At 33.7% G+C, this 24549-nt stretch overlaps 1 protein-coding gene across 4 annotated transcripts; it reads left to right on the top strand.

Moving 5' to 3' along the window:
• The first annotated feature begins 576 nt into the window (after window positions 1-576).
• On the top strand, window positions 577-24328 carry LOC131539694 (chemokine-like protein TAFA-2). Of its 4 annotated transcripts, none has more exons than XM_058774394.1 (6): window positions 577-886; window positions 16441-16529; window positions 18602-18757; window positions 21215-21339; window positions 22806-22855; window positions 23943-24328. In XM_058774394.1, exons 2-5 carry the CDS (start codon window positions 16442-16444, stop codon window positions 22833-22835), a joined length of 399 nt encoding a protein of 132 aa, XP_058630377.1. In that variant the 5' UTR covers window positions 577-886; window position 16441; the 3' UTR covers window positions 22836-22855; window positions 23943-24328. The 4 variants fall into 4 exon arrangements, 3 of the variants coding, with proteins under 3 accessions (XP_058630377.1, XP_058630376.1, XP_058630375.1); XM_058774393.1 differs by having other exon boundaries at window positions 579-895; XR_009270942.1 differs by lacking the exon at window positions 577-886 and adding an exon at window positions 6142-6226 and having other exon boundaries at window positions 22806-22898.
• The last annotated feature ends 221 nt before the right edge of the window (window positions 24329-24549 follow it).

Here is a 24549-nt window from a genome sequence, read left to right as displayed (position 1 = left end):
TTTAAAAAAAATTATAATAATTTAGAAATATAATAAGTCTCGGTTTGGAGTGGATTAGCTGATAACTGACAGCAAAATAAGTTTTGTTTGCGTTGGTTTATTTTTTGAGACATTTGTTTATTATTAATGTCGTAACAATAGGTAGGCTATATTAAACATTCAATGCCATTTTTGTTTATAAAATATATATATATTCTGAATATATTCAGCCGATCCGGTAATGTTCATCTGACGTTTCTGAGATGTTGTTTGAGAACGTTAAGAAAACATTCGAAAATAACGTTCTTATAATGTCTGCAAATAAGTGGTAAAATGGGACGTTCTTTTAACTCTGTTATAACCAAGATTTTAAAAAATAAAAAATAAATAAAAGATTGGACGTTTTAAACATTCAGAAATAACGTTTTAATGGAAACGTTTGCACAGCGTTCTTACAACATATATTTGTTATCTGGGGTGGTAAATGTAAATGAACGGTAGCTGTGTGTGTGAGAGAGAGAGAGAGAGAGAGGTTTGATTGTGTGTGTGTGTATTTCAGTCAGTCAGTGTGTGTGTGAAGCTCAGGGAAGAGCAGCATCTGTTTCTCTCTCCATCTTTTTTCTTTAATTTTTTTTTTGCCTTCTGTTTTTGCGGCTCATAATAAACATTCCAATTTTAAACAGAAGACGCGGGAAGCGTTCCGCGGAATAATCTCGTCTGTTGAGTTCTGGGACGGTTAGTGACGGTTAGTGACGGTTAGGCGCTCAACTCCCGCGCGGATCTGAATCATGTGAAGCGCCGCTGACTGAAGCGAACCGGACCGAAAGGAAGCGGAAACCCTGACTCCCGCCGGACTGATCGCGCGCTGATCGGATGGATTGATCAGGATTGATCAGGAGCGACGCAGGTGCGGCAGGTAACGTCTCGAGCTCGTTCTTTATTCCGTCTTTAATCTGTCGCGAGCGCAGGTGAGTAGGCTATCAATCAATCAGAACCTCGAATAGGCTACAAACACATAAACCACTTTAGAAATATAAAAACCAGTTTAAAGTGGTTTATTGATTGATTATTTGGTATCAGTTTTGTTTTAGACATTCAGTCAACACTCTCCTATAAAACAATAGCCTATATGCTTTATTTTGGTTTATGTTTGGCATTTTTGTTTATTATATATAAATATACAGTATTAATCATTCATCGTAGTGTTTGTTCAGGATACATCTGACGCAATGTACCATACACTGAAAAAACGATTTATTGAATTTACTCAATTTTTTTAAGGTAAGTGGTTGCAAACACTTTATTTTAGCTACATTTAAATAAACAAATTTAGTTGACTAACTTTCAACATTTTTGTATTTTGTATTTAAATGTAGCTAAAATAAATAGTTTGCAACCACTTACCTTAAAAAAAAAAAAAAAATAGTATAATTTTTTTCAGAGTAATTATAGTGTATCCTAAAGGCATTAATGCACACACAGACATGTTTTGGAAACTGATGTTTGTATGATAATATGTGGTAATAACACAGTATTTCAAAGAGTCATGGTAATATTCTGACATTTCTTGTAAGTGATGATAGTGATTGATTGATTTGCATTTATTTAATTTTATTGCATGTTTGAGAGTTTCCTCCTTTTTTTGTATTTTGATATTAGAAAACAAGTCATCCCACTCGACTATAGAGTTTCTGAACTGCATTGATCATTTCTTTATTGTAAATATCATCAGAATCCAGATGAATCTCCTGAGTCTGTGAAATTGCTCTGCGGTCTTTTCTACGTCTCCGAGTCTCAGTGTTTGCTGATGTTTAGAGAACGAACGCTGCGGCTCATCCAGATCTGAGGAACCGTATGTGACGAAGTGTTTGGATAAATTCAGTTCTGCTTGTGTTGGGACCGTGCTGACTGAAAATACTGCAGAGCTGTCTGTGCTCATGAATCCTGGCGTGTTTCAGTGAACGTGCATTTCAGGAGAAATAAACGTGAATGTAAAATACACTCTTAAAAATAAAGGCGCTTAAAAGGTTTTTCACAGCGATGCCATAGAAGAAGCACGATTAGTTCCACAAAGAACCATTCAGTCAAAGAACCGTCTCTTTCTTAGCTTTTTATAATCTGAAGAACCTTCTTTCGCCACAAAGAAACAGAAAGGTTCTTCAGGTTCTTTATGGAGCCATTAAGACAAAAAAGGTCTTTCTGTGGCATCGAGAAGCACTTTTATTTTTACGAGTGTAGTGAACACATGCAGATGAGACATAAATAGATGTTTCTACATATTAGTTGATTCTGGTGGAATTAGATGACTATTTAGATTAAAAAAAACATTGTGAGAACATTTGTTTAGAATGTTTCTAAAATGTCCAGTTTTCATTGTGATTATAATGTTATTTCAAGGTCACAAAAACATTTCTTACAGCATTTTGCGAACGTATTCTCACCCAAAATCAAAGATTAGAACGATTATTTTTAATAAAATACCCAGTTTTCTTGTTGTGATTAGAACATTATTTAAAGGTTACAAAAAAGTTTCTTACAACATTCTACTAACTTTATTTTTTACCCAAACTATAACTGTTTTTAATATTCTAAGAACGTTAAAACGTATGGCTTTCTTGCATTATTAGAATGTTATTTAAAGGTTACAAAAAAAAACATGTCTTACACAAACTTTCATCAAAACACAAATTACATTGTAAGGATGATGTTGATCTCAGAATGTTTTTTTTCTCAGCATTATGAGAATGTATTTCAAATATTAATAACATTACAAGTTACACATTTGTCCTAACATTTATATAACTTTTAAAAAACATTGTGAGAACGTTCCTGTGGCGTATGTGATGGATCAGACAGAAGCAGACGACTCGTCGTCCTCGTGTCTAGCGTGTGTTTTCAGTCCGCTGAGCGTCAGAAACACACTATATACCTGCACCACTTCAGATCAATGGTCATATGTTTTTTTATATATTCTGTAAATCAATGATAATATATTTTTGATTATTATTTAGAATTTTGAAGGGATTTTATGATACTGTGCAATATTTATACAGTTTTTAATTAGCTATTTTTTTCCATAGTTATTTTTTGATCTTGAAGGTACCATTCATTTATTTTTTATTTTTCACGCCTTTAACATATTCGAATCATGTCAATGATTTTTTCGTGTGTTTACGTAGCAATTACAACAAAAGTCAGCAGGTGTCATCTCATTCCGATGAAATTTAAATTTTCAAGATGTAACATTTTCTGTTCAAAAGTGACTGTAGAGGCCCAGATTTAGTTGTTAGAAACAAACATATAAAAAGAAGCCAAAAAACATTGATATAGAACACCAACGTGACTGTACCTGCGACTATTGAAACTCATATTGTTGGGCAGCAGTGCAGATGTTTGTGTTTGTTATTCAGAGGTCACGACCCCGTCTGCTCGGGATGGATTGGTGGTTTCATCTGTCTGTGAATGCAGCGCTCGTTATTACCAAAAAAAAAAAAAAACGGTTATGACCCGTCTTCCAGGACAGATTGAAGTCACCATGAAACCAAAAACAACCAATTTTCATTGTTTATGGAATATTCCTAAACTGAAAAAACAAGCAGTTTTCACTTCAGAAATTGCTAGTAACAAATTTAATAAAACATGAAATATTGGAAATGTATTTGATTTTAAAACATATTCCTACAATCAATCATTTTTAAACATCATTTGAACTTTGAAAAATTATGGCGCCCAATCAAGCGCCCTGGTAAACAAAAACGAATCCTAATCTAGTTGTCTGATAAACCTGGCACTGTATATTATGAATATTCCTCTTTGGATAAAAGCCTCTGCTAAATGCATAAACGTAAATGTAAAACACGAAAATGTAAAATGCAGCGACATGAGGGCGGGGCAATAATAATAACCCCTCCCCTCCAGTGACCTGTCAATCACAGCAAACCACACCCATCCAATCAAAACCAAGTCCCGCCCTGCATTTGTTCTCATTTAAGAAGCCGTTTCACTTGAATCCAATATCCTGAATCACAAATGAGCTTGTCACTTAACGCAGATTATTACTCCCGCCGGAGATCGTTCAGCTTATTATGAGGGAAAATACAACGTAAATAAACGTTATCTGACTGTAATGCACATAGACTGCCGAGTCGCTGCTTCAGACGCTGTAATTACATTGACTTCTGTTCTTGTCTTCCCCGTTCACGCTGGTTATTACGCTGCTGATCTGACACACAAACACCGGAAACCTGCTAATGAAGCTCAACGAGGCTTCCTGAGATGTTTTAGCTGTGATTTCATAGTCGTGTGTGTGGCTGCTATTCTTGGTCGTCCTCATCACCTTGAGTCCTGCATTAATCTGGACTCGTGTTGGTCTCTGAACATATTGTGCCCTGTTGAGACGGAGGAGAGCTCGACCCTGACGAGAGAGACGGACGCATGGTCTCTTTGAAATGATTCTGTGAGCGCATCTCAACCCGGAGCGCTGCGGAAAAACAGTATAATCATAGAAAAACTTAAAATAATAAAAAACAAACATTCAAATAATGTTATATTTTGGGTGAAAATAAAGTTAGAGGAGTTAAAGGGATAGTTCATCCAACAATGATCCCATGATTAAAGGCCTCCTGTAGCAATATGAAAATATCCATATTTAAAACTATATAAACAGAATTTCTAGCACGTTCACAATCGAAAGCTGTGTGAGGCATTTTTTGTGGCTTGAGGGTGACTAAATCATGGGATAATTTTTGGGTGAACTATCCCTTTAAAGTTAGTTATTATGTTGCAAGCAGTGTTGGGGAAAGTTACTTTTAAAAGTAATGCGTTACAATATTGCGTTACGCCATAAAAAAGTAATTAATTGCATTACTTAGTTACATTTTATGGAAATTAATGCATAACGCATTGTCACCTGGGTTATATAAGTTATATTTTTGCCAACTATAAGGATCCTTTCACACCAAAAGTGAAATTAATAAACAAATTAATTGTTACTTATTTTAAAAAAGTAACTCGGATATTTTCATTGTAAATTTAAAAGTAATGCATTACTTTTTATTAGTTAGTTGAAAAAAAAAGTAATCTGATTACATTTAAAAACAATGTTCCTACATTTCTTCTGTGCTTGAGGCCGTATGTTCAATCAAACATCACAAATCCATCTGTCATTTGGTAATATGACTAGCAGAGTAATAGTCATGTCACATATCTGTAGTTTATGTATTTAAAGGCTTTCTCTTCAGCTGATGTCATGTTAGTAATGTGTTACGGTTGGGTTTTAAGTGCTTGTTTAAAGTTTCTGCCTTTAGAAAAGAAAATATACTTGTCAAAAAAATTCAAAAGCAAAATGCAATAATGAACTATGAATAATTGATTTAATTTCCTCTTGCTTCGTTCCAGAGAATAAAATAACTCCTCCACGATGCACTGCAAAAACGGATGCCCTTCCTCAGTATTTTTGTCTTGTTTTCCAGTAGAGATATCTCAATATTCTTAAATCAAGATCTTAAGGAAAAGCATTTAAGATATTAAATCTCTCAAAATTCAGCTTAAAAAAAGAAAATATTTGTCAATGGGTTTAGAAGAAAAAAATGAGATTATTTTTCTGACCCCTTTGGCAGATATTTGTTGATTTTACACATAATTCTGATACTTTTTCAGGATATCTGAATACTCAAGTATGCATCTTTATTTAAGAGTGTTTAGATATTAGTACTGCACAAAACAAGACAAATATAGCAAGTGAAAATCATTTTGGCGGTGTGCTGAAGTCGTTTCATGTGCCGTTTGAGTTTGATTTGATTTGGAGCAGCTAATTAAGGGCGTTACATAATAATCCGTCACTTCCTGTTCTGTCTGCGTCCAATGAGAGCGCGCACACAACGAGGCTAAAAATAACCCACGTTTCTGACACCTTTCATCACACTTCTGTCAGAGAAACAAGTTCATGCTGATGCTGCGTCGAGATACAGGAGGAACTACAGCATCTTAAATCACATGAAGAAAAACACCTTTATATGGAATGAAATATGTATTTGTTTCATATCTGCCACTCAATAGATCAGTAATAAGTTGTTGTGCACAATAATCTATGCTGTGCCAAAGAGGAAGGACATTTGAAGGAAACAGATGTCGTATAACAGTTTGTTCTTGTGTTATAAAACTGCAGGTGAATTTGAGTCATTCTGATGGTCAAAGCGTTTCAGTTTTTGAGCCGGTGGAAAGGTCACGGCCTGCTTAAAGGTGTGAGGTTAGTGGATTCAGTGCATTCACAGGTGTGTTACGGGTCCAGGATCTGCTGTGAATTGACCCGCTTTCTGCAGCCAAACTCACTGCGTGCAGAACATCTCTCCTTCTGAGAGCAAACAAACGTTTGTTGTTAATACGCAGTCAGAAATGCAGCTTCGTCTTGGACGTAGACGATCGATCGGCTGCTGTTGATTCTGAGTGCGTCTAAACACACGTGTGTTATAACTAAAGCTCACTTCTGCTTCTCTCAGAGGTGCGATGAAAACACAAAGCATGCTGGGACTACGTCTCTAACAGCTCGATGCACTGCTGACGAGACACAAAACAGCAACCGTAAAGGGATTGTGTCGGCAAATACGATGATTTAAGGGTATTATTAAACAAATCTTCTCTTTTACTGCTGTACACTGAAACCATTTGCTGTAGAATTGACATTTTCACTCAGAAATTACTAGCAAATTTCACTAATAATCATAAAGAAATGGCAAGTTACATTGAATAAAAAGAAATAGTATTTTCTTATAAAACACTGGAGAATGTGTTCCTCTCTTTCCAAATAACACTTTGATGTTCATTCACACATATTTATATCTTTTTACATTTCTTTGATCTTTTCTTCAATATTTAAGTAATAAAAGAGAAAAGGCATCAGTTGCCTAGACGTTGAACATCTGAAACATCTTTGCTCGTGCACTCTAGATGTACGTTATACAAAAAAATGTTGTAGGAACATTGTTTTGATGTTCCTAAAACGTTAAAAAGTAAAAACTAAAAATTATTTGAAGGTTACAAAAATATTTCCTAAACCATTTTACTAACTTTGATTTCACCCAAAATATAACATTATTTGAATGATTGTTTTTAATATTCTAAGAATGTTAAAATGTTTTCTTGTCATAAGTAGAGTGTTATTTAAAAGTTAGAAAAATATCCAGTTTTCTTGTCGTGATTAGAATGTTATTTAAAGGTTACAAAGTTTCTTACAACATTCTACTAACATTCTACTCCTGTCTCTGAACCGTATTCTATGGAAGCCCGTTTCCGCCACTGAAAAAAATAAAAAAAGGTAATTGTGACTTTTTATCTCACAATTCTGACTTTTGTCTCACATTTGTGAGTTTACATCTGACAATTGCCGGATACAAACTCACAATTCTGACTTCAATTGTCACAATTGCGAGATATAAACTGTCAATTCTGAGAAAAAAAATTGCATGATATAAAACTCGCAATTGCGAGTTATAAAGTCAGAATTGCGAGATATAAACTTTTATTCTTTTAGTCTTTTTTCTCCTTAGAACCGGACTTTATATCTCGCAATTCTGACTTTGTATGTCGCAATTCTGACATTATATCTCAATTCTGACTTTATATGTCGCAATTCTGACATTATATCTCAATTCTGACTTTATATCTCGCAATTCTGACTTTGTATGTCGCAATTCTGACTTTATATCTCAATTCTGACTTTATATGTCGCAATTCTGACTTTATATGTCGCAATTCTGACTTTATATCGCAATTCTGACTTCATATCTCGCTATTCTGACTTCATGACGCAATTCTGACTTTATATCGCAATTCTGACTTCATATCTCGCTATTCTGACTTCATGTCGCAATTCTGACTTTATATCTCGCAATTCTGACTTTGTATGTCGCAATTCTGACTTTATATCTCGCAATTCTGACATTATATCTCAATTCTGACTTTATATGTCGCTATTCTGACATTATATCTCAATTCTGACTTTATATCTCGCAATTCTGACTTTATGTCACAATTCTGACTTTATATCGCAATTCTGACTTATCTCGCAATTCTGACTTCATATCTCGCAATTCTGACTTATCTCGCAATTCTGACTTCATATCTCGCAATTCTGACTTTGTATGTCGCAATTCTGACTTTGTATCTCGCAATTCTGACTTTGTATGTCGCAATTCTGACTTTATATCTCGCAATTCTGACATTATATCTCAATTCTGACTTTATATGTCGCAATTCTGACATTATATCTCAATTCTGACTTTATATCTCGCAATTCTGACTTTGTCACAATTCTGACTTCATGTCGCAATTCTGACTTTATATCTCGCAAATTCTGACTTTATATCTCGCAATTATGAGATGTAAACTCGCAATTGCGAGAAAAAGTCAGAATTGTGAGACAAAAATCGCAATTACCTTTTTAATTTTTTATTCAGTGGCAGAAACTGCCTTCCATACACAGCAAAAATATGTTGGGAGGTTTGTCACCATGGGTGTTAAAATTATCACTTTCTGGGTGAACATACAGGTCCATCTTTGCTAGTGTTAAAACAACACTGACGAAAGTGTTTAACACTGTGTTAGTGTTTAATTTTAATTACTCAGGGTGTTAAGAAATTATTACTCGCAAGTATACACATTTAACACTTTATGGTGATTAATCCTTCACACCCAGTGTATTTATTTAATGTTGATTTAATGTAAATATTGTAAATACTTATTTTAAAATGGTAATGCAAATTAAAACATAAACCTACGCTGCAAATTTTAAAGAGTGAATATAACTCCCTCAACTGGTGAACACTGCACCAATGTTCAGGTAAAAATATTAAAAAATAAACCCACAAAACAATACACTTTTACAATTATTAATTTTTAATTGAAATGTAAATCTTTTTCCCTGCGCCAAAATGTTTTCACATTCAATGTTTTCAATGCATGTAAAGAACATGTTCTTACAACAATTAAAACATCATAATGTCAAAGCAAATCAGTGCAAAGGCACAAAATACATGTTCTTATTTGGTCCATATGTACACTTAATGTCATAAGGTTTATAACACTTACATTTATCAGCTTAAACAACAGCATCCCGTTCATTAGCATCCAGGCAGAATGCATGTTAATGCTCACTGAACAAAGTCTCTGCTAATGGTGTTTGGACCTCCTTGTAAAGAGTAGTTTTCAGCAAGACGAGATGTGTTTCTCTGCAGTTTTCAGCCAAGCAAGATACCCAACTCCCACTTGCAGCATCACAAAAGTGCTCCTGTAAAATAGGAGAAAAAACTAAACAAAAAGGATTATTTCACATCCATTTATCAGGTGAAATGTCAGGGACAAGTATCACTTACAATTAGTGTTGTCACGGTACCAAAATTTCAGTATTCGGTACCGATACCAGTGAAAATCCACGGTTCTCGGTACCAATTTCGGTACCACATGCTAATTAAAAACACACTATTTTTAATAATAGTCAAACAAAAATAAAATTTACAAAAATCAATGCCATTCTTCATACTTATTTAAATTGTGTTTCAAGTTTTTCCGCAAGTAATAAAAGTATGAAAAACAGTAAACAGTGAAGTTTCACCCAAATTTAATTTGTCTTTTAATTAATGAAATTTAAACATTTTATTTTTTGGGTAAATAAAGGGGATTTACTATTAAAATTAAAATATGGAAGAAATATTGTGTGATTATTTCTTTAAAAATATATATATATATATTTTTATCAACAGTAGTAATAGTATCACATACATTCTACTAAATAATAGTAATATATTTTTGGCACAATGTCTTTAAGATAAACTTTTATTTTGACGGGTTGCCGTGAATACATTTAAATTTCCGTGTGTAGCTATATGATATGAAGCTGGTTTTACTCAAATGGAACGGTAGAATACTCGTGAAGGGACTCTCAGAGCAGTTCTGTAGATGTTGTTTATGTATTTATGGCTTCATTGAGACGGCAGATGCTGAAATCACGCGCTTCAGTGTAAAAAAAAGAAAAAAAACCGCGCGTCTCTGCCATTCATTCATTCATTCACACACACAGAGACTAGCAGAACATGCGGGATTCATATCTGAATCGACTTTTGCGACTTAATATTTACAGATACTAGTCCACGTCGCGATTTGATTAAAGTGTGACGACCTACTTTTGATTATTTCATCCAAACTTTGACATTCCGTGCTAAACTGTAAACTCCGTTTTTTTAACTGGATTCCGAGATTCCGTCCGCGTTTTCTGCATCGCGGAAATCATAGATCCGTACGCATCAAGAACCGGGTTGACCGGGTACTCGGTACCACCGGTACTTAAAAAAAACCTGGTAACGTGACGTTTTCATTTTTTTAGTACCGACTTGGTACCGAAGTACCGGGTCTTTTGACAACACTACTTACAATATAAGAATAGTTAACCCAAAACTGAAAATTCTGTCATCATTTATTTATACTCATGTGGTTCCACACCTGTAGGACCTTCTGTCTTCTGAGGAACACAAAAAATAGATATTTTGAATAATCTACAGAAGAAACATGGCATCTGTGGAAAGGCATGAGTATAAGTAAACATTTACTGTTCACTTATGGTTGGACTCCTCCTACCAAAACACATGTTCATGCTTTAAAAAAAAAAGATAATAAAGCTCTGGAGGCCATGGCAGGTGGTCTTCGTGGCAGGTGGTCCTCCTCCCTTGGCCCGGCCACTACAGCCGGGACCTTTACTACCCCCCCCCAAAAAAAAATTCCATGGGGTATTAAGGGGGTATCAGGAGCCCTCCGGGGCTAAACACACAGGAACAGGAAGCCCTCCTGGGCTAGCTTGGAATCTGAGGCTTCTTCTGGGCATGACAAGGGGTCAGGGGCCCTCACAGGGTCCCTCAGCACCCGCCTCCACTTCCGTGACAGGTCGACGAGTCTCCGTGGACAAGACAAGACTTGACTGGGTTAAAACTGCTCCTGTGGTCACGACAAGACTTAAAAACGGCACTCCTGGCCGTGATGTGTGGACTGGATCCACGGGACTGGAAACGGCACTCCTGGCCGAAAACTGGGGAACTGGATCCATGGGACCTGGGAAGGAGTCAGCGTGGGCTGTGGGCTTGCCACATGCACTCCAGGTGGGCTAGGGTGAGCGGTGGCTGGCGGGCTAGAGTCAGCCACAGCCGGCGGACGGCGGCGATGATATCCCCGCGAACAGGCGGGCTTGAGGGAGCCGCAGACGGTGGCGTTGCTTTTACTGCGAACGGCGGGCTGAAGAGAGCCGCGGACGGCAGCAGACTGGAAGGGCTCGCGGCCAACGGACTCGCGGTGATCCTGCCGAACGCCCACGTCGACTTGCTGTGTGCTACGGCGGGATGACGAGCGGCGACTTCCATGCTGCGGGACAAACACACAGGAACAAAACTTTCAAAAACGAAAATCAAACACGGCTGGACAAGACTTAACTAATAATCGCACTGAACAAGGACAGGAACATGACCAAATAAGGACACAAGAGGCGGGAACACAAGACAAACACGACAGAGGACTGACAACGATATGATATTACAAAACACATATTGTAAGTAAGATTAAACACTTAATTTCGCTGTTTTCCGTCCTCATATGCTCCACATCGCGAGTCTAAGAAAATGGCGTCTGTGAAAAATATTCCAGATGGGTCAAGCGCGCACACGAGCAAATGTCCCGGATGTGACTAATAATAACACTCAACAGAGTGTTATAAGAGTTTCTCTGCGTATTGACACCGGCCAGAGAGCGCTGTTTACACTAGCTAGTGTTAATCCACCACAACTTTAACACTTTACTCTAAAAGTCCTAGGATTTCAACACTGGAGATTTTGCTGTGTAGTATTCATTATTGATGCTGCCATCACAAAAAGAGCAATTAAAAGCAGATCAGAAATAGAGCGTTCATATTACACAGGCAAACATTAGAGCGATTGACATTGATTAGTGTGTGTGAGGTGAAGAGCTAATGGTGGCACACTGAATCTCACAGACATTGATTGAAACATCACACTGGAACGAGAGACGCAGATGGAGGACAGAGAAGAGATCGCTTTATTCTCCTCGTGTCTCAACGTGAGAGTTCAGAATCATTGCTGATTTTAACCAAGTAAACGTCAGAATAACTGTAGTCATATCTCCAGATGAACACTTACTGGATTGAAGCAGCTCGGCTTTACTTGATTCTCCGTCAATTATTTTCTAGAAAAATCAGTGCGTCTCAAATCTGATCATCGGGATCTTTTGAGGAGCGTTTATTTCTTCATCTCTCGATCAGCATTGGATTGCATTGCATTATATGTTTTGATCATTATATAATCTACATCTATATATCATCTCATATATCATCATATAAATCTCATATTACTAAGACATTATTGGAGATATTGAGCAATGACTGATAAATCATTTAATGTAAGTATCTGCTATACTGTTATAAAGATCTCATTGATTTACAGTACAAGCATGGTTGCCAGATTGGGAAGATAAATTAAACACAGGGCTGTTAAGAGAGAAGCTCTTTAAACTCTGAACATCCAGCTAACAGGGAACGTTCTCACAACTTTCAACACATTCACTTTCAAATATTTTTTTTATAACTTACATAAATGTTAGGACAGAACTTTCTTAAAGTAATCTTTATGGAATGTTATTAATAATAATATGTGATATACTTTGTCATAATATTGAAAGAAAACGTTCTTAGGACAACATTCTCAGAACGTCCTCAAGATGTTATTTGTACTTGATGGATGTTCTCATAATGTTGAGAGAAAAGGTTCTTAGAATATTAAAAATAAACGATCAATTGACGTTTTATTTATGATGAAAATTATTAGTTATTATAATGTTGTAAGAAACGTTCTTGTAACCTTCAAATAACGTTACAATCACAATAATTTCAAAACAATGTTCCCACAGCGTTTTTATAACCTAAATTTGTTACCTGTGCATGAAGTGGTTCTTAACAACTTAGCAATTTTATTGATAAATTTAGCAACTTTTCACACTACCCTAACAACGTTTTCTTCCAAAAGCACCTAGCAATAAATTTAGCTATTTCTAAAATTTATATGGCAACTTTTGATAAGTGACTCAAATGATAAAAAGGAACATTTACCATTTAAATTACACAAAAAGAGAAAACCAAAGATGCCTAGCACACATCACGTGAATTAAGTTAGCTGCTATTTACAATTGTTTAATTTAATAACAATAATAAAATAATTTAGTAATTTAATAATTGTTCATTTATGATACACTTTGTTAGCAGCTTGTACTTACGATTGTTGATCAGCTAGTACACTGTACGAAAAAATATCTAGAAAAATGTTGTAAAAAAATTCCGTAAAATTTACAGTAAAAAAAAAAACAGCAGCTGTGGTTGCCAGAATTTTACCGTAAAAAATACGGTAGCAAAGTTTTAGGTTTTACGGTTTTAAATTTACAGTTAAATACCGTAATTTCATTAACTGATATAATGTTAATATACCAACCTATTAAAGTACTGAAATCTGTTTTGTACCTTTGTAATACACGGATAACCACCAAAAGCAGGTGCTGATGAGAAAGTCACATGATGAACCAAAGCCCATCACAAGCAGCTTTTAATTATTAACATATATAGAAGGTGCACAGTGTCATTCACACAAACACTAAACACCATCATGGTAACACACGTGAAACTGAAATAATGCAATAAACATTAATTTAACAACATTAGGTGTAACCTTAATGTACAAAACTGATTAGAAAAAAGTAAGAAGAAACAGTTATTTCAACAAAAAACATCAAATTTGAAATGTAACGCAGGGAATTCTGGGAATGTCAATTTACGGTTATTCACTGTAAATTATACATTCTTTTTCACTTCCAAAAACGGTATACTACCGTAAAATTACATGTAATGGCCAATACAGTTTTTCACCGTATATAGTAGGGGGACTTACCGTTAACCATTTAACAGGTTTTTACAGTAGTATTTTTACAGTCTTTTACCGTTAAATTCATTTACATTATCCGTTGTAACCCGAAAACACAAAATACAATGCGTAATTAAAAATGAAGGTAAAGAACCTGTGAAAAATCAATACAGAAAATTCCTTTATATTAACATTTACAGACTTTTCTTAGAGTGTACTAGTATAGTAACTAACTACTAATACACCGCTTAAACTATAACTTTTCAGAATGTGAAGTTCTACTGGTTTACTAGCTAATGAAAAAAACTTAAATTGTAATCCTTCAAAAATGTGTACGTTTTCAAAAATGTAATGTATTTAAAAATAGCTGTTTACATTTTAATATTATATTATGCATTTATATTATTTTACGAACAAATCTAAATTAACATATATAAAATATAGTTTTTGCTGAGATTTGATGCAGTGACACAATTTTGCGTTGCGATTACGTAATGAGGTAACATCGCGAAGTGACCTTTAGCAACGTTTAGCAACAAATCGACCTTCCTTTAGCAACTTCCCCTGAAGAATATCTGGCAACGCTGAAGAAAGCGCAGGTTCAGGTCCGTCAGATGGAGTCCTGTGAACTCTGACAGACGTAATGAAGACAAATGGCACGACGGAAATGAGCAGCGATGAAGGAACGTGTGCCGACAGCCTCGTTTTGAACCAGACTAGATTCTTATTTTAATAATTCATCCCGTTGATGCGTGCAAGTTTATTAATGTTTGCAATAGTCCAAACTTTAACGGCGTGTTCTCTTGTTCGGTGCATAAATTATGCAGATGTCCTGAGGGTTTGCAGTACAACACAAAGGCCTGAATTAAACATGAAGAGCTTTTAGAATAAAACACACAATTAGAAACGGCTCGTTCCTCTCTGACAGATTCTTAATGAGAAAATAAGTCTGCGTTTCTCCCCTCCGGCGTGTGAATTAAAGACTTTTATAAGGTCATTTGATCAGATTCCCAAGGTGATACTGTATGAAGACACTTGAAAGCAATTACACGCCGTTTATGAGTATGAAATGAACATAAATATTAGTACAACCTCAGATTTAGTGTTTCATATATAATTCCTGTTGTAGTAACAGCTTGTGAAAACTATTCTCACCTAAATATTTGATAATAAATACGTTTAATTCCAACGTCAACCTGTCCGTTTGTGTTGTACAGAAAAGTAGAGATTAAGAATAAATAATAACAATAATGAATACAGAAACATCTGGAACTTTTGTAAGGCAGATCTCATGTTCATAAGCATATTTACACACTAAACTCAAAACTTTTTAAAGTTTCTAATCTTCCTGTAATGTTAATGTTGTAAAATAAAATTATTATTATTATTATTAAATAGTATTACTATAGTTATTTATTGATTGATTGATTATTTATTGATTTTAAAATATTCATTAATATATATATATATAACTATAAGATTATAACTCATAAGATAATTTCTTTTGAAAACTACTGTAAAATAAAATAATTATTATTAAATAGTAATAATAATATTTAATAATAATTATTGTATTTTACAATAGTTTTCAAAAATAAAATATCTTATGAGTTCTGATCTTATAGTTATTTATTGATTATTTATTGATTTTTAAATATTTATTAATATTATGATTAATCTTATAAGATCATAACTCATAACTCAACTTTTAATAAAATAATTATTATTAAATAGTGTTATTGCTATAGTAATATATTTATTTATTATTTATTGATTTATTAGTAATGTGTTGATTTGTATTAATTTAATACATTTAAATTTTAATAATGTAATTAATTTATATATAGAGAAAGTTTTTTAAAAACTGTTGAAATAAAACTTGTATTATAAATTGCCATATCAATTTAAATTTTAATATTCAATATTATTTTTTTGTGTGTGTGTCTGAGTGTGAGTGTGTGAGACTGTGTGTGTGTGTGTGTGTGTGTGTGAGTGTGAGTGTGTGTGTGTGTCTGAGTGTGAGTGTGTGAGACTGTGTGTGTGTGTGTGTGTGTGTGTGTGTGAGTGTGTGTGTGTGTGTGTGTCTGAGTGTGAGTGTGTGAGACTGTGTGTGTGTGTGTGTGTGTGTGTGTGTGTGTGTGTGTGTCAGTCTCAAATGATCTAATACTCATTACTCAACCACAATCCTAATACCGATCGGAAAACAAACGGTCAGATCTCCAGCACCTCCGTAATGGAATATAGAAAGTGAATATCAGTTCATAACCCGTGTGTAAGCAATACGCCCAGCTGCCAGTAATTACCATCAGCGTGAGTGAGATCGTTTACATGACGCCTAACGAGGCTCGGCTCTGGAGTCAATGTGTTTCTGCATGAGTCTAATGAGAAAACCTGGGATTTTTCCTGCAAATGAAGTTCACTCTGAATGAATCCAATGAAAGCGGATGGGTGCCACTGTGAAGTCGTTGTCTGTGTCTGATGTGTGTGTGTGTGTGTTTGTGTGCAGGATGAGCATGAGGGATCTTCAGAGAGTTCTCACTCAGGTCCTGCTGCTGGTTCTCCTGGGATCTCCAGCACAATCCAGGGAACATCAGGGTGGGCTTCGTTCTCCTCGTCTCACACGCAGCACTGCTATTGTGCTGTTTTTAGATTTATTATTATAGTTTTTATTCATATTTTCTAATTAATTATTTATCAAATGTATATAATGTGCATGTATATTTATACATTTTATATAAAATGTTTATAAATGCATACATTTTTTAATTAGCTGTTATTATTATATTTTTAGTTTTTATTTTATTTTAATTTATTATTTTATATTATTATTTTATTTTATTTTACTTTTATGATTTTTGAAAGTTTTTTAACTAGTATTTATATATTAATTTCAGCTTTATTTCAATGAACAAAAACTTTACATTTATTATTATAGTATTTATTCATATTTTCTAATTAATTATTTATCAAATGTATATAATGTTTATAAATGTATAAATTTTACTATTTTAATTAGCTGTTATTATTATATTTTCAGTTTTTATTTTATTTTAATTTATTATTTGTATAATTTATTATTTTTTCATTTTATTTTACTTTTACGATTTTTTTGACAGTGTTTGTCGAACATCACCCATAGACTTCTATTTTGTAGAAATAGTTCTGTTTTGTTTTCCAGTACAAACATCTAAACTTATTAAATAAAGTTGCATTTATTGGAGAAGCAAAATGACTGAAGATATTCTGAAAAGCGTATCAAAATTATGTGTAAAACAAGAACAAATATCTGCCACTGAGGTCAGAAAAATAATCTTGTTTTCCCTTTGAATTGAGTATTTTTTTGACCCCATTGGCAGACATTTGTTCTTCTTCTAAGCTTTTACTCGCTTCATTTTGATGCTGTTTTAGAAAACGTTTATATCTTCAGTCACTTTGCTTCTCAAGTCAATGCATCTTAATTTAAGGATTAGATATCTGGAAAACAAGACAAGACAGATTGTGACAGATTCGCAGTGTATTTACAGATATGGTTTGTCGCCATTCGGCTGATCACGTGATCAGAGCAGAGATGCTCAGAAACAGGGTTCAGCAGAGGAAATCCCAGCAGTGCACTTCCTGTTTCCTGTTCGATCGCCACCGATCCCAGCAGATCTCTCTAGTACAACTAATGCAGATGCAGTTTAATTAGAAAAGCTCGTCCGCTCTGAGTCTGCTATGCAAACTCTTAATTAGCTGTTTACTGCACACACACTCACACACACACACACACACAGAAATGTCAGCAGCAGTAAAAAGTGCCGAGCGCCGCAGCGTGTGAATAATTGAGCGGCTGGAAGGACAGCGAGCGAGACTCAGCGGCGCTCCTTCAGTCGCTCACAGCGCTGGCTTCATGAATACAGCTTTAGTACTGAAGTGTGTGCGAGTTTAGCTGAGCTCGTCACTCAGTGTCCACTAATCAATCATGATGATGATGATGATGATGCTGATCCACTGCTGTTTTAGTATCATTGACATTATGAGGTTTTTATTCAGTTTATTTTTTTTATTTTATTTATTTTTTTATTTATTTTTTTAGTTTATAAATAAATATTTATTAATCTATTTATTTCTTTATTTTTAGTTGAAAAAAATTAATTTACTTTTTTTTTTTTTATGTGTATGATGAAGATTGTGCTCCAGTGCTATTTTAGAATCATTTACATTATGTGGTTTTTACTCAATTTATTTTTATTTTTTCAATTATATTTTTCTTTCTTTCTTTCTTTTTTTTTTTTTTAGTTTTAAAAAATTAATTTACTTTTTTAATTTTTTTTATGTCTATTGTGATGGTCCAGCATTATTTTAGTTTCATTGCGGTACTATTATCATATTCATTCATATCATATTTTTCATATTTTGAATTAGTTTACATTTTTTATTTTCTGTTTAATCTTAATTAAAGTTTTAGCAATTTTGTAGTATATGTTTTTTTTGTCATTTTTATGAGTTTAAAATAAATTTCAAATAGATAAAATAAAAATTAACATTTCTGATAATAATTTCCAATGCTTTGCATGAATTTTTCTTCCCCTTTTAGTTATTTTAGCACACCAAGAGAAATGTTAGCTGAAGTGCAATAGGTTAATTTAGTTTTTTCCAGTGAAAGTGAAGGTTGTGTTGTGTTGCAGTGGTGCGTGCCGTGCGGATGGGAACGTGTGAGGTCGTGGCGTTACACCGATGCTGCAATAAGAACAAGATTGAGGAGCGTTCGCAGACCGTCAAGTGCTCGTGTTTCCCGGGACAAGTGGCAGGAACCACCAGAGCCGCTCCATCCTGCGTAGACGGTACTAAAAACACACTGGACAGAGATATTCTACAAACTCAGAGTCCTATAATCCTCACATTACAGCGAGGTCACGAGAACGACGTGAACTGCGATTATTTCATAATCCAGACTGAACTGTACAAAATGATTTTGAATATTACTGGAGTGCATTTTATGAGAAAATACGATTTAAGTCTTTCTGCTTCAAAATTTCTCATTTAATTTAATGTATTATTTCTCATTTCTTTGTAATCTGTGAAAGTTTTTTCAAAGTAAATACAACACCTTTTTTTTTTCAGCGTGGATTCTGTCTCAGCGATTTTAAATGCTTTTTAAATTCATTATTATAAAATATTTTAAATTAATTATTATAACTATAATATATGAATGATAATTCTAAAGTAACTGCAACTACTTGTCAATGAAAATGTAGTGAAAATAGTTTAATAATGTGTGATTGATTATCCTTTATTGAAACGTTTGTATTTAAAATCATTTTTAATCAAGGTTATTATAGATAGCTAAAAGTAAACTATAATCAAATAAAATAAAATAAAACAAAACAAAAAATAAATAAATAAAAATATTTTTGTTATTTGAAATAAAATAAACATTAATTGAAATAAATTAAATTTATTTAATTTCCCATTTTCATTTATTTTAAGTTGAAGTACTAAAATAACTCAATAATATTGGTTTATAACAATAACATAAACTAATAGAAATTTATAAAAAAAAATGAATAAATTACTTAAAAAAAAAAAACTTTAACTAAAATCACAGTTAGAAAATATAATAATAAAATCTAATTAAAAAAAATATAATAGAACAATAATCAGTGATACTCAAATAACACTGTTACAATTGGTTATCAATTCTCAACATGAGGAATAATTAGCTTTTCACTAAAATGCTGGAAATAAAATCTTTGTATTCAATTAATCAAGGAAATAATGCTGATATGAATTGATTTTCAAGTGAACTGCTTCAGCGCTCGTTTGCTGGTCAGCGTCATTAGCGGCGTGTTTAATGTCTGTCCGTTAATGAAGAAGCTGATTAAACTCTGATCGCCTCTAATCGTTCCACCCGTAATACTTTAGCTGTGTGAAATGAATGTTAACGGATCTGTTCGGATGGGTTCGGGCCCCTGAGTGCCGTCTGACCTATTCTCTGACATTTAGTCTCTGACATTCTCTGCAAATGAAAGCGTGGCTCGAATGTCCTCCATCGGCAGGTCATCTCCAAAAACACATCCGCACTTAACCTGCTAATGATTTTCTCCATCATCACGTCTCGTTCTGACGAGTTTAGCTCTCGTAATGCATTCGACATCAACTCAAACCACCAGACTCTATCTGATCAGAAACTGATCATTAATGAGTGCATATGAAAAAATCTTATTAACATGTCATTACGGCATTCACCCCTTTTTATGAATTATTCGAAATTTCAAATTTTACATGAACCACACAAAAAGCTGTGATGCAATATATATATATATATATATTAGTGCTGTCAAGTGATTAATCACGATTAATCGCATCCAAAATAAAAGTTATTGTTTACATAATATATGTGTGTGCTGTGTATATTTATTATGTATATATAAATACACACACATGCAAGTATATATTTCATTAAAATGTTATGTTTATATATTAAATATATTTTTATATTATATAAATTATATGAATATAAATATAGACATGTAAATATTTTCAAAATATATGCTGTATGTGTGTATTTATATAAATATACACAGTACACAAACATATATTATGTAAACAATAACTTTATTTTGGATGCGATTAATCGCGATTAATGATTTGACAGCACTAATATATATACTGTATATATATATATATATATATATATATATATATATAACATTGTATTACATTTATATAAACATAATCTGAGAATCAGTATTAACCCCAGTATTAAATTCCTCTGAACTGCTCAAAATCATTCCAAACCTACATATTAATTTCCAACAAAACAACTTAAATATTACTCTGAAAAGTTTTGCGATTTTACTTGCATAAACTTTCAGTGATCCGTTTTTTATGCTTCATTAATAGGCGACATATTCATGTTCATCAACAAAATTCAGTACTAAAAGTGTGTGAGAAATGGGGAAATGTTTTGACACTAATATAACCTCATAGATCATTTAACAGAAAGTATTTTTGACACTAATGGTGCTCCATACTTGCTCGGGTCAAAATGACCCGAACATTTTAAATAGTTAATAGCTCTCCAAAAATAATTGGAAAAAATCTGAAAAAAATAAATGATGTGTATTTTGAGACTCTTAAAGCGTTTGTTCCGTTCCCTTAATACAAACTTACTAAAAGACATTTTTATGCATCTCTTCCATGTTGAAACGGACTTGAATGTGTTATGAGGGTAAAGCAATGATTTATCTTGCGCTCTCTCTCTCTGTGTGTGTGTGTGTGTGTGTGTGTGTGTTCAGCCTCTATAGTCCAGCAGAAGTGGTGGTGTCAGATGCATCCGTGTCTGGATGGAGAGGACTGTAAAGTGCTGCCGGATCTCAAAGGATGGAGCTGCGCTACAAGGAATAAGATCAAGACCACAAAGGTATGAAGACCCTCAGAAAACACGGTACAAACGTGGTACAATACCATAATCTCAAGTGCTTCCATGACTAAAAAACCTCCAGAGAGTTTTGCTGCTTTGTGCATGATTTACAGTAAAGCACCATTAATAAACACATTATATGCAGTGGTCTTTAATAATGATAATGTTCTCAAAGCATTAACACAAAAGCATTATTAATACATCATTCATGAAATGTTTCAGTTGGATGCGTCAAACATTTTTTAAATGTAGCTAGTTTCAGAGAACATTCAAAAGTAACATTCTCATAATGTTTCAAAATGATACAATGGAATGTTTCTTTAACATTTAAAAATAAAACATTCAGAAATAATGTTTTTATAATTTAATGGGAATGTTTGAAAAACTTCTTGAGATGCAAAATTACTTGAGATATTAAGGCTTGTTTTCTGAAAAAAAAAAAATCAAAATGGAAAGTTTTTGCTTAAAATACAAACAAATAAATGTAATTCAAAGGAAGAATAGGATCATTTTTCTTAAACTTTTTTGTTTGTTTTAAGCAAAGACTCATTTAATCTTGATATATACTTATATACTTAGAAAACAAGACTTAATATCTGGTGTATTAATGCATCTTGATTCAAGAACGTTTAGATATTTGTTCTGAAAACATTTTGTACATTTTTGCAGAAATTATTACAGCAACTTGCATATAAGTAATGATTAAAAAAAGCACGTCAAATGTTGTTACGTGCAACAAATATGCTTAGAATACGCTTATGTAGTGTGTTTATTAAATGAATAGTCCACCCAAAAATGAAAATGATCATCTTTACCAAACCTGAAGTCTGAGTTTCGTTCTTCTGCTGAAGACAAAAGAAGATATTCGGAAGAATGACTGACAGTAATACAGTGGAAGTCAATGGGTGCCGTCACCTGTTTGATTCCCAGCATTCTTCAAAATATGGTGTTTTGTTTTCAACAGAAGAATGAAACTCATGCAGGTTTTGGGACGACGTGAAGGTGAGTTAAAGATGACGTAATAATGCTTTTTTTTATTGGTTTTGCTGTGCGGGTCTCTGCTGATGAAGGTCATCCATCTGTCTCTGGGATCATTCGTTACCAGCAGATGAAGCTTTTAGCTCCATTAATGACTAGTGTGTCACCGCAACACCCTTGAACATCACCAGCGCTTTAATTAGAAGCTTTTAATAGAAACCCAATGCAAATGTCCTTCTGCTGCTGGTTATGACGACTGTATGACTCGACTTCTATCAATTATTTAAACGGCTTCGCCAAACCTGTCTGGAGCCTAATTATTGATCCTAAATATCTGCAGGCTCTCCTGATTGGCCGGCGTTGTGGTGATCTTCATCGATTCAAAATAAACCATATCAACCTCAAAACCCCTATATCTTTCTTTTCTGTATGAAACTCTAAACTAATGCCGTTTCCTGCTTTCATTTCCCATGTTACGCACGGCACAGATCTCCTCAGACCGGGATCAGCTCTGGTAACCGCTGGAAACCCGATACAGGTGAGCCGGCCTTCATCATCATCATCATCATCATCTCAAACAGGTTTGAAGCTTCCAGAAAAGTCCTCAGATGGAGGTGTTTGTGTGACAGATTATATAAAAGATTATGTAAAAGGTTTTTCACATCGATGCCATAAAAGAACCATTTTTAGTCCCACAAAGAACCATTCAGTCAAAGAACCGTCTCTTTCTTAGCTTTTTATAATCTGAAGAACCTTCTTTCGCCACAAAGAAGCTTTTGTGAACCAGAAAAGTTATTCAGATGTTAAAGGTTCGTTATGGAACCATTTAGATAAAAAAGGCTCTTCTGTGGCATCGTGAAGCACCTTTATTTTTAAGAGTGTACTGAACACACCAGGGATTCCCAAACTAATAATCAATCAAATTTTATTTATTTATTTTTAAAATAAAACACTTGCCAAAAAATGTAAATAGTAATTAAAAATGTAAAATTAAAATAATGAAAGAAATATATCAATATTAATTTAAAATGTAAAATTAAAATAAATAAAAACAAAACAAGCACTTGCTAAAAATGTAAATATTAAATAAAAATGTAAAATTAAAATAATAAAAGAAATATATCAATATTAATTTAAAATGTAAAATTAAAATAAAAACAAAACAAGCACTTGCTAAAAATGTAAATATTAATTTAAAAATGTTATTAAATAAGTAAAAATAAACATTTGCTATTAATTAAAAAATATTAAATGTTTTTTAAATATAATTAAAAAATTAATGTGATGTGTTGTTAAATTATTAAAAATAGTTGAACTATATTAATACTTATAGATGGTATTATGTTTTTACCTTCTTTTTTTTTTTTTTACGTTTATTACTCTTTTCCTCGTAAAATTATTTATTTAGGATTTGTTTAGAATTTCTTTTGTTATTATTGTTTATGAGTTACGTTTGTAGTCTATTTGAAGTAAAATCCAAGTCACAATATCATAAAGATTTGCTGTTAACAGACTGTATTTCTGGAAAGCACATTGTACATCTATCATGCTGATATTGAATAAACATAGTTGAACTAGTTATTTTGAGGGTTGAACTGTTGTAATACTGCTTTTATCCGTTTCAGAGACGCTCATCTGTTGTGTGTCGAGGAGTCATTCAGAGATTCAGAGACGGGAAAATCCCAGGATCTGCAGTGAACGCTCAGCGCTGGTTTGTGACGGTCATTAATCAGCGGCTCAGACCTTCTCGTTATTAACCATGATTGAGCTGACGGATCAGCATCCGGACCGATGAAGGTCACGGAGCTCCACCAAAACATGAACTTCATCAGGATCCAGATGGAGAATGGGAAAGAAAAAAAACAGATGAACACTTTGTTCCCGCATTTCTTGAAGTTCTAATATGAATGTTCATATATCCTCATATCAAAGAAGACTCCAGCAGGTTTTTTCTGCACTGCAGATGCTTTATCTGTGTGTAAATGATGCATCGGCTCATAATAAACCATGATCGTCTTAATCTGGTGCGTCTCAGTGTCCAGGTGTTTTCCAGGTGAGGTGGGCGGAGCTTCATGACCCTCAGGTGACCCTCAGGTGACCCTCAGTCATTCACACAACCAGAGCAAACTCATCAGTGAATCACTCGAATGATTCATTTGAACATTTTATTTCTGAAATGTTTTATTTGGACGTTCACCTGATGTTTTTAAATGTTACTACGCTTGAGAAAAA

Source organism: Onychostoma macrolepis, chromosome 04 (assembly GCF_012432095.1).
Source record: "Onychostoma macrolepis isolate SWU-2019 chromosome 04, ASM1243209v1, whole genome shotgun sequence".
Classification (NCBI taxonomy): domain Eukaryota; kingdom Metazoa; phylum Chordata; class Actinopteri; order Cypriniformes; family Cyprinidae; genus Onychostoma; species Onychostoma macrolepis.
The sequence above is the reverse complement of the archived record's forward strand: the minus strand, read 5'-3'. Positions and strand labels throughout refer to the sequence as shown.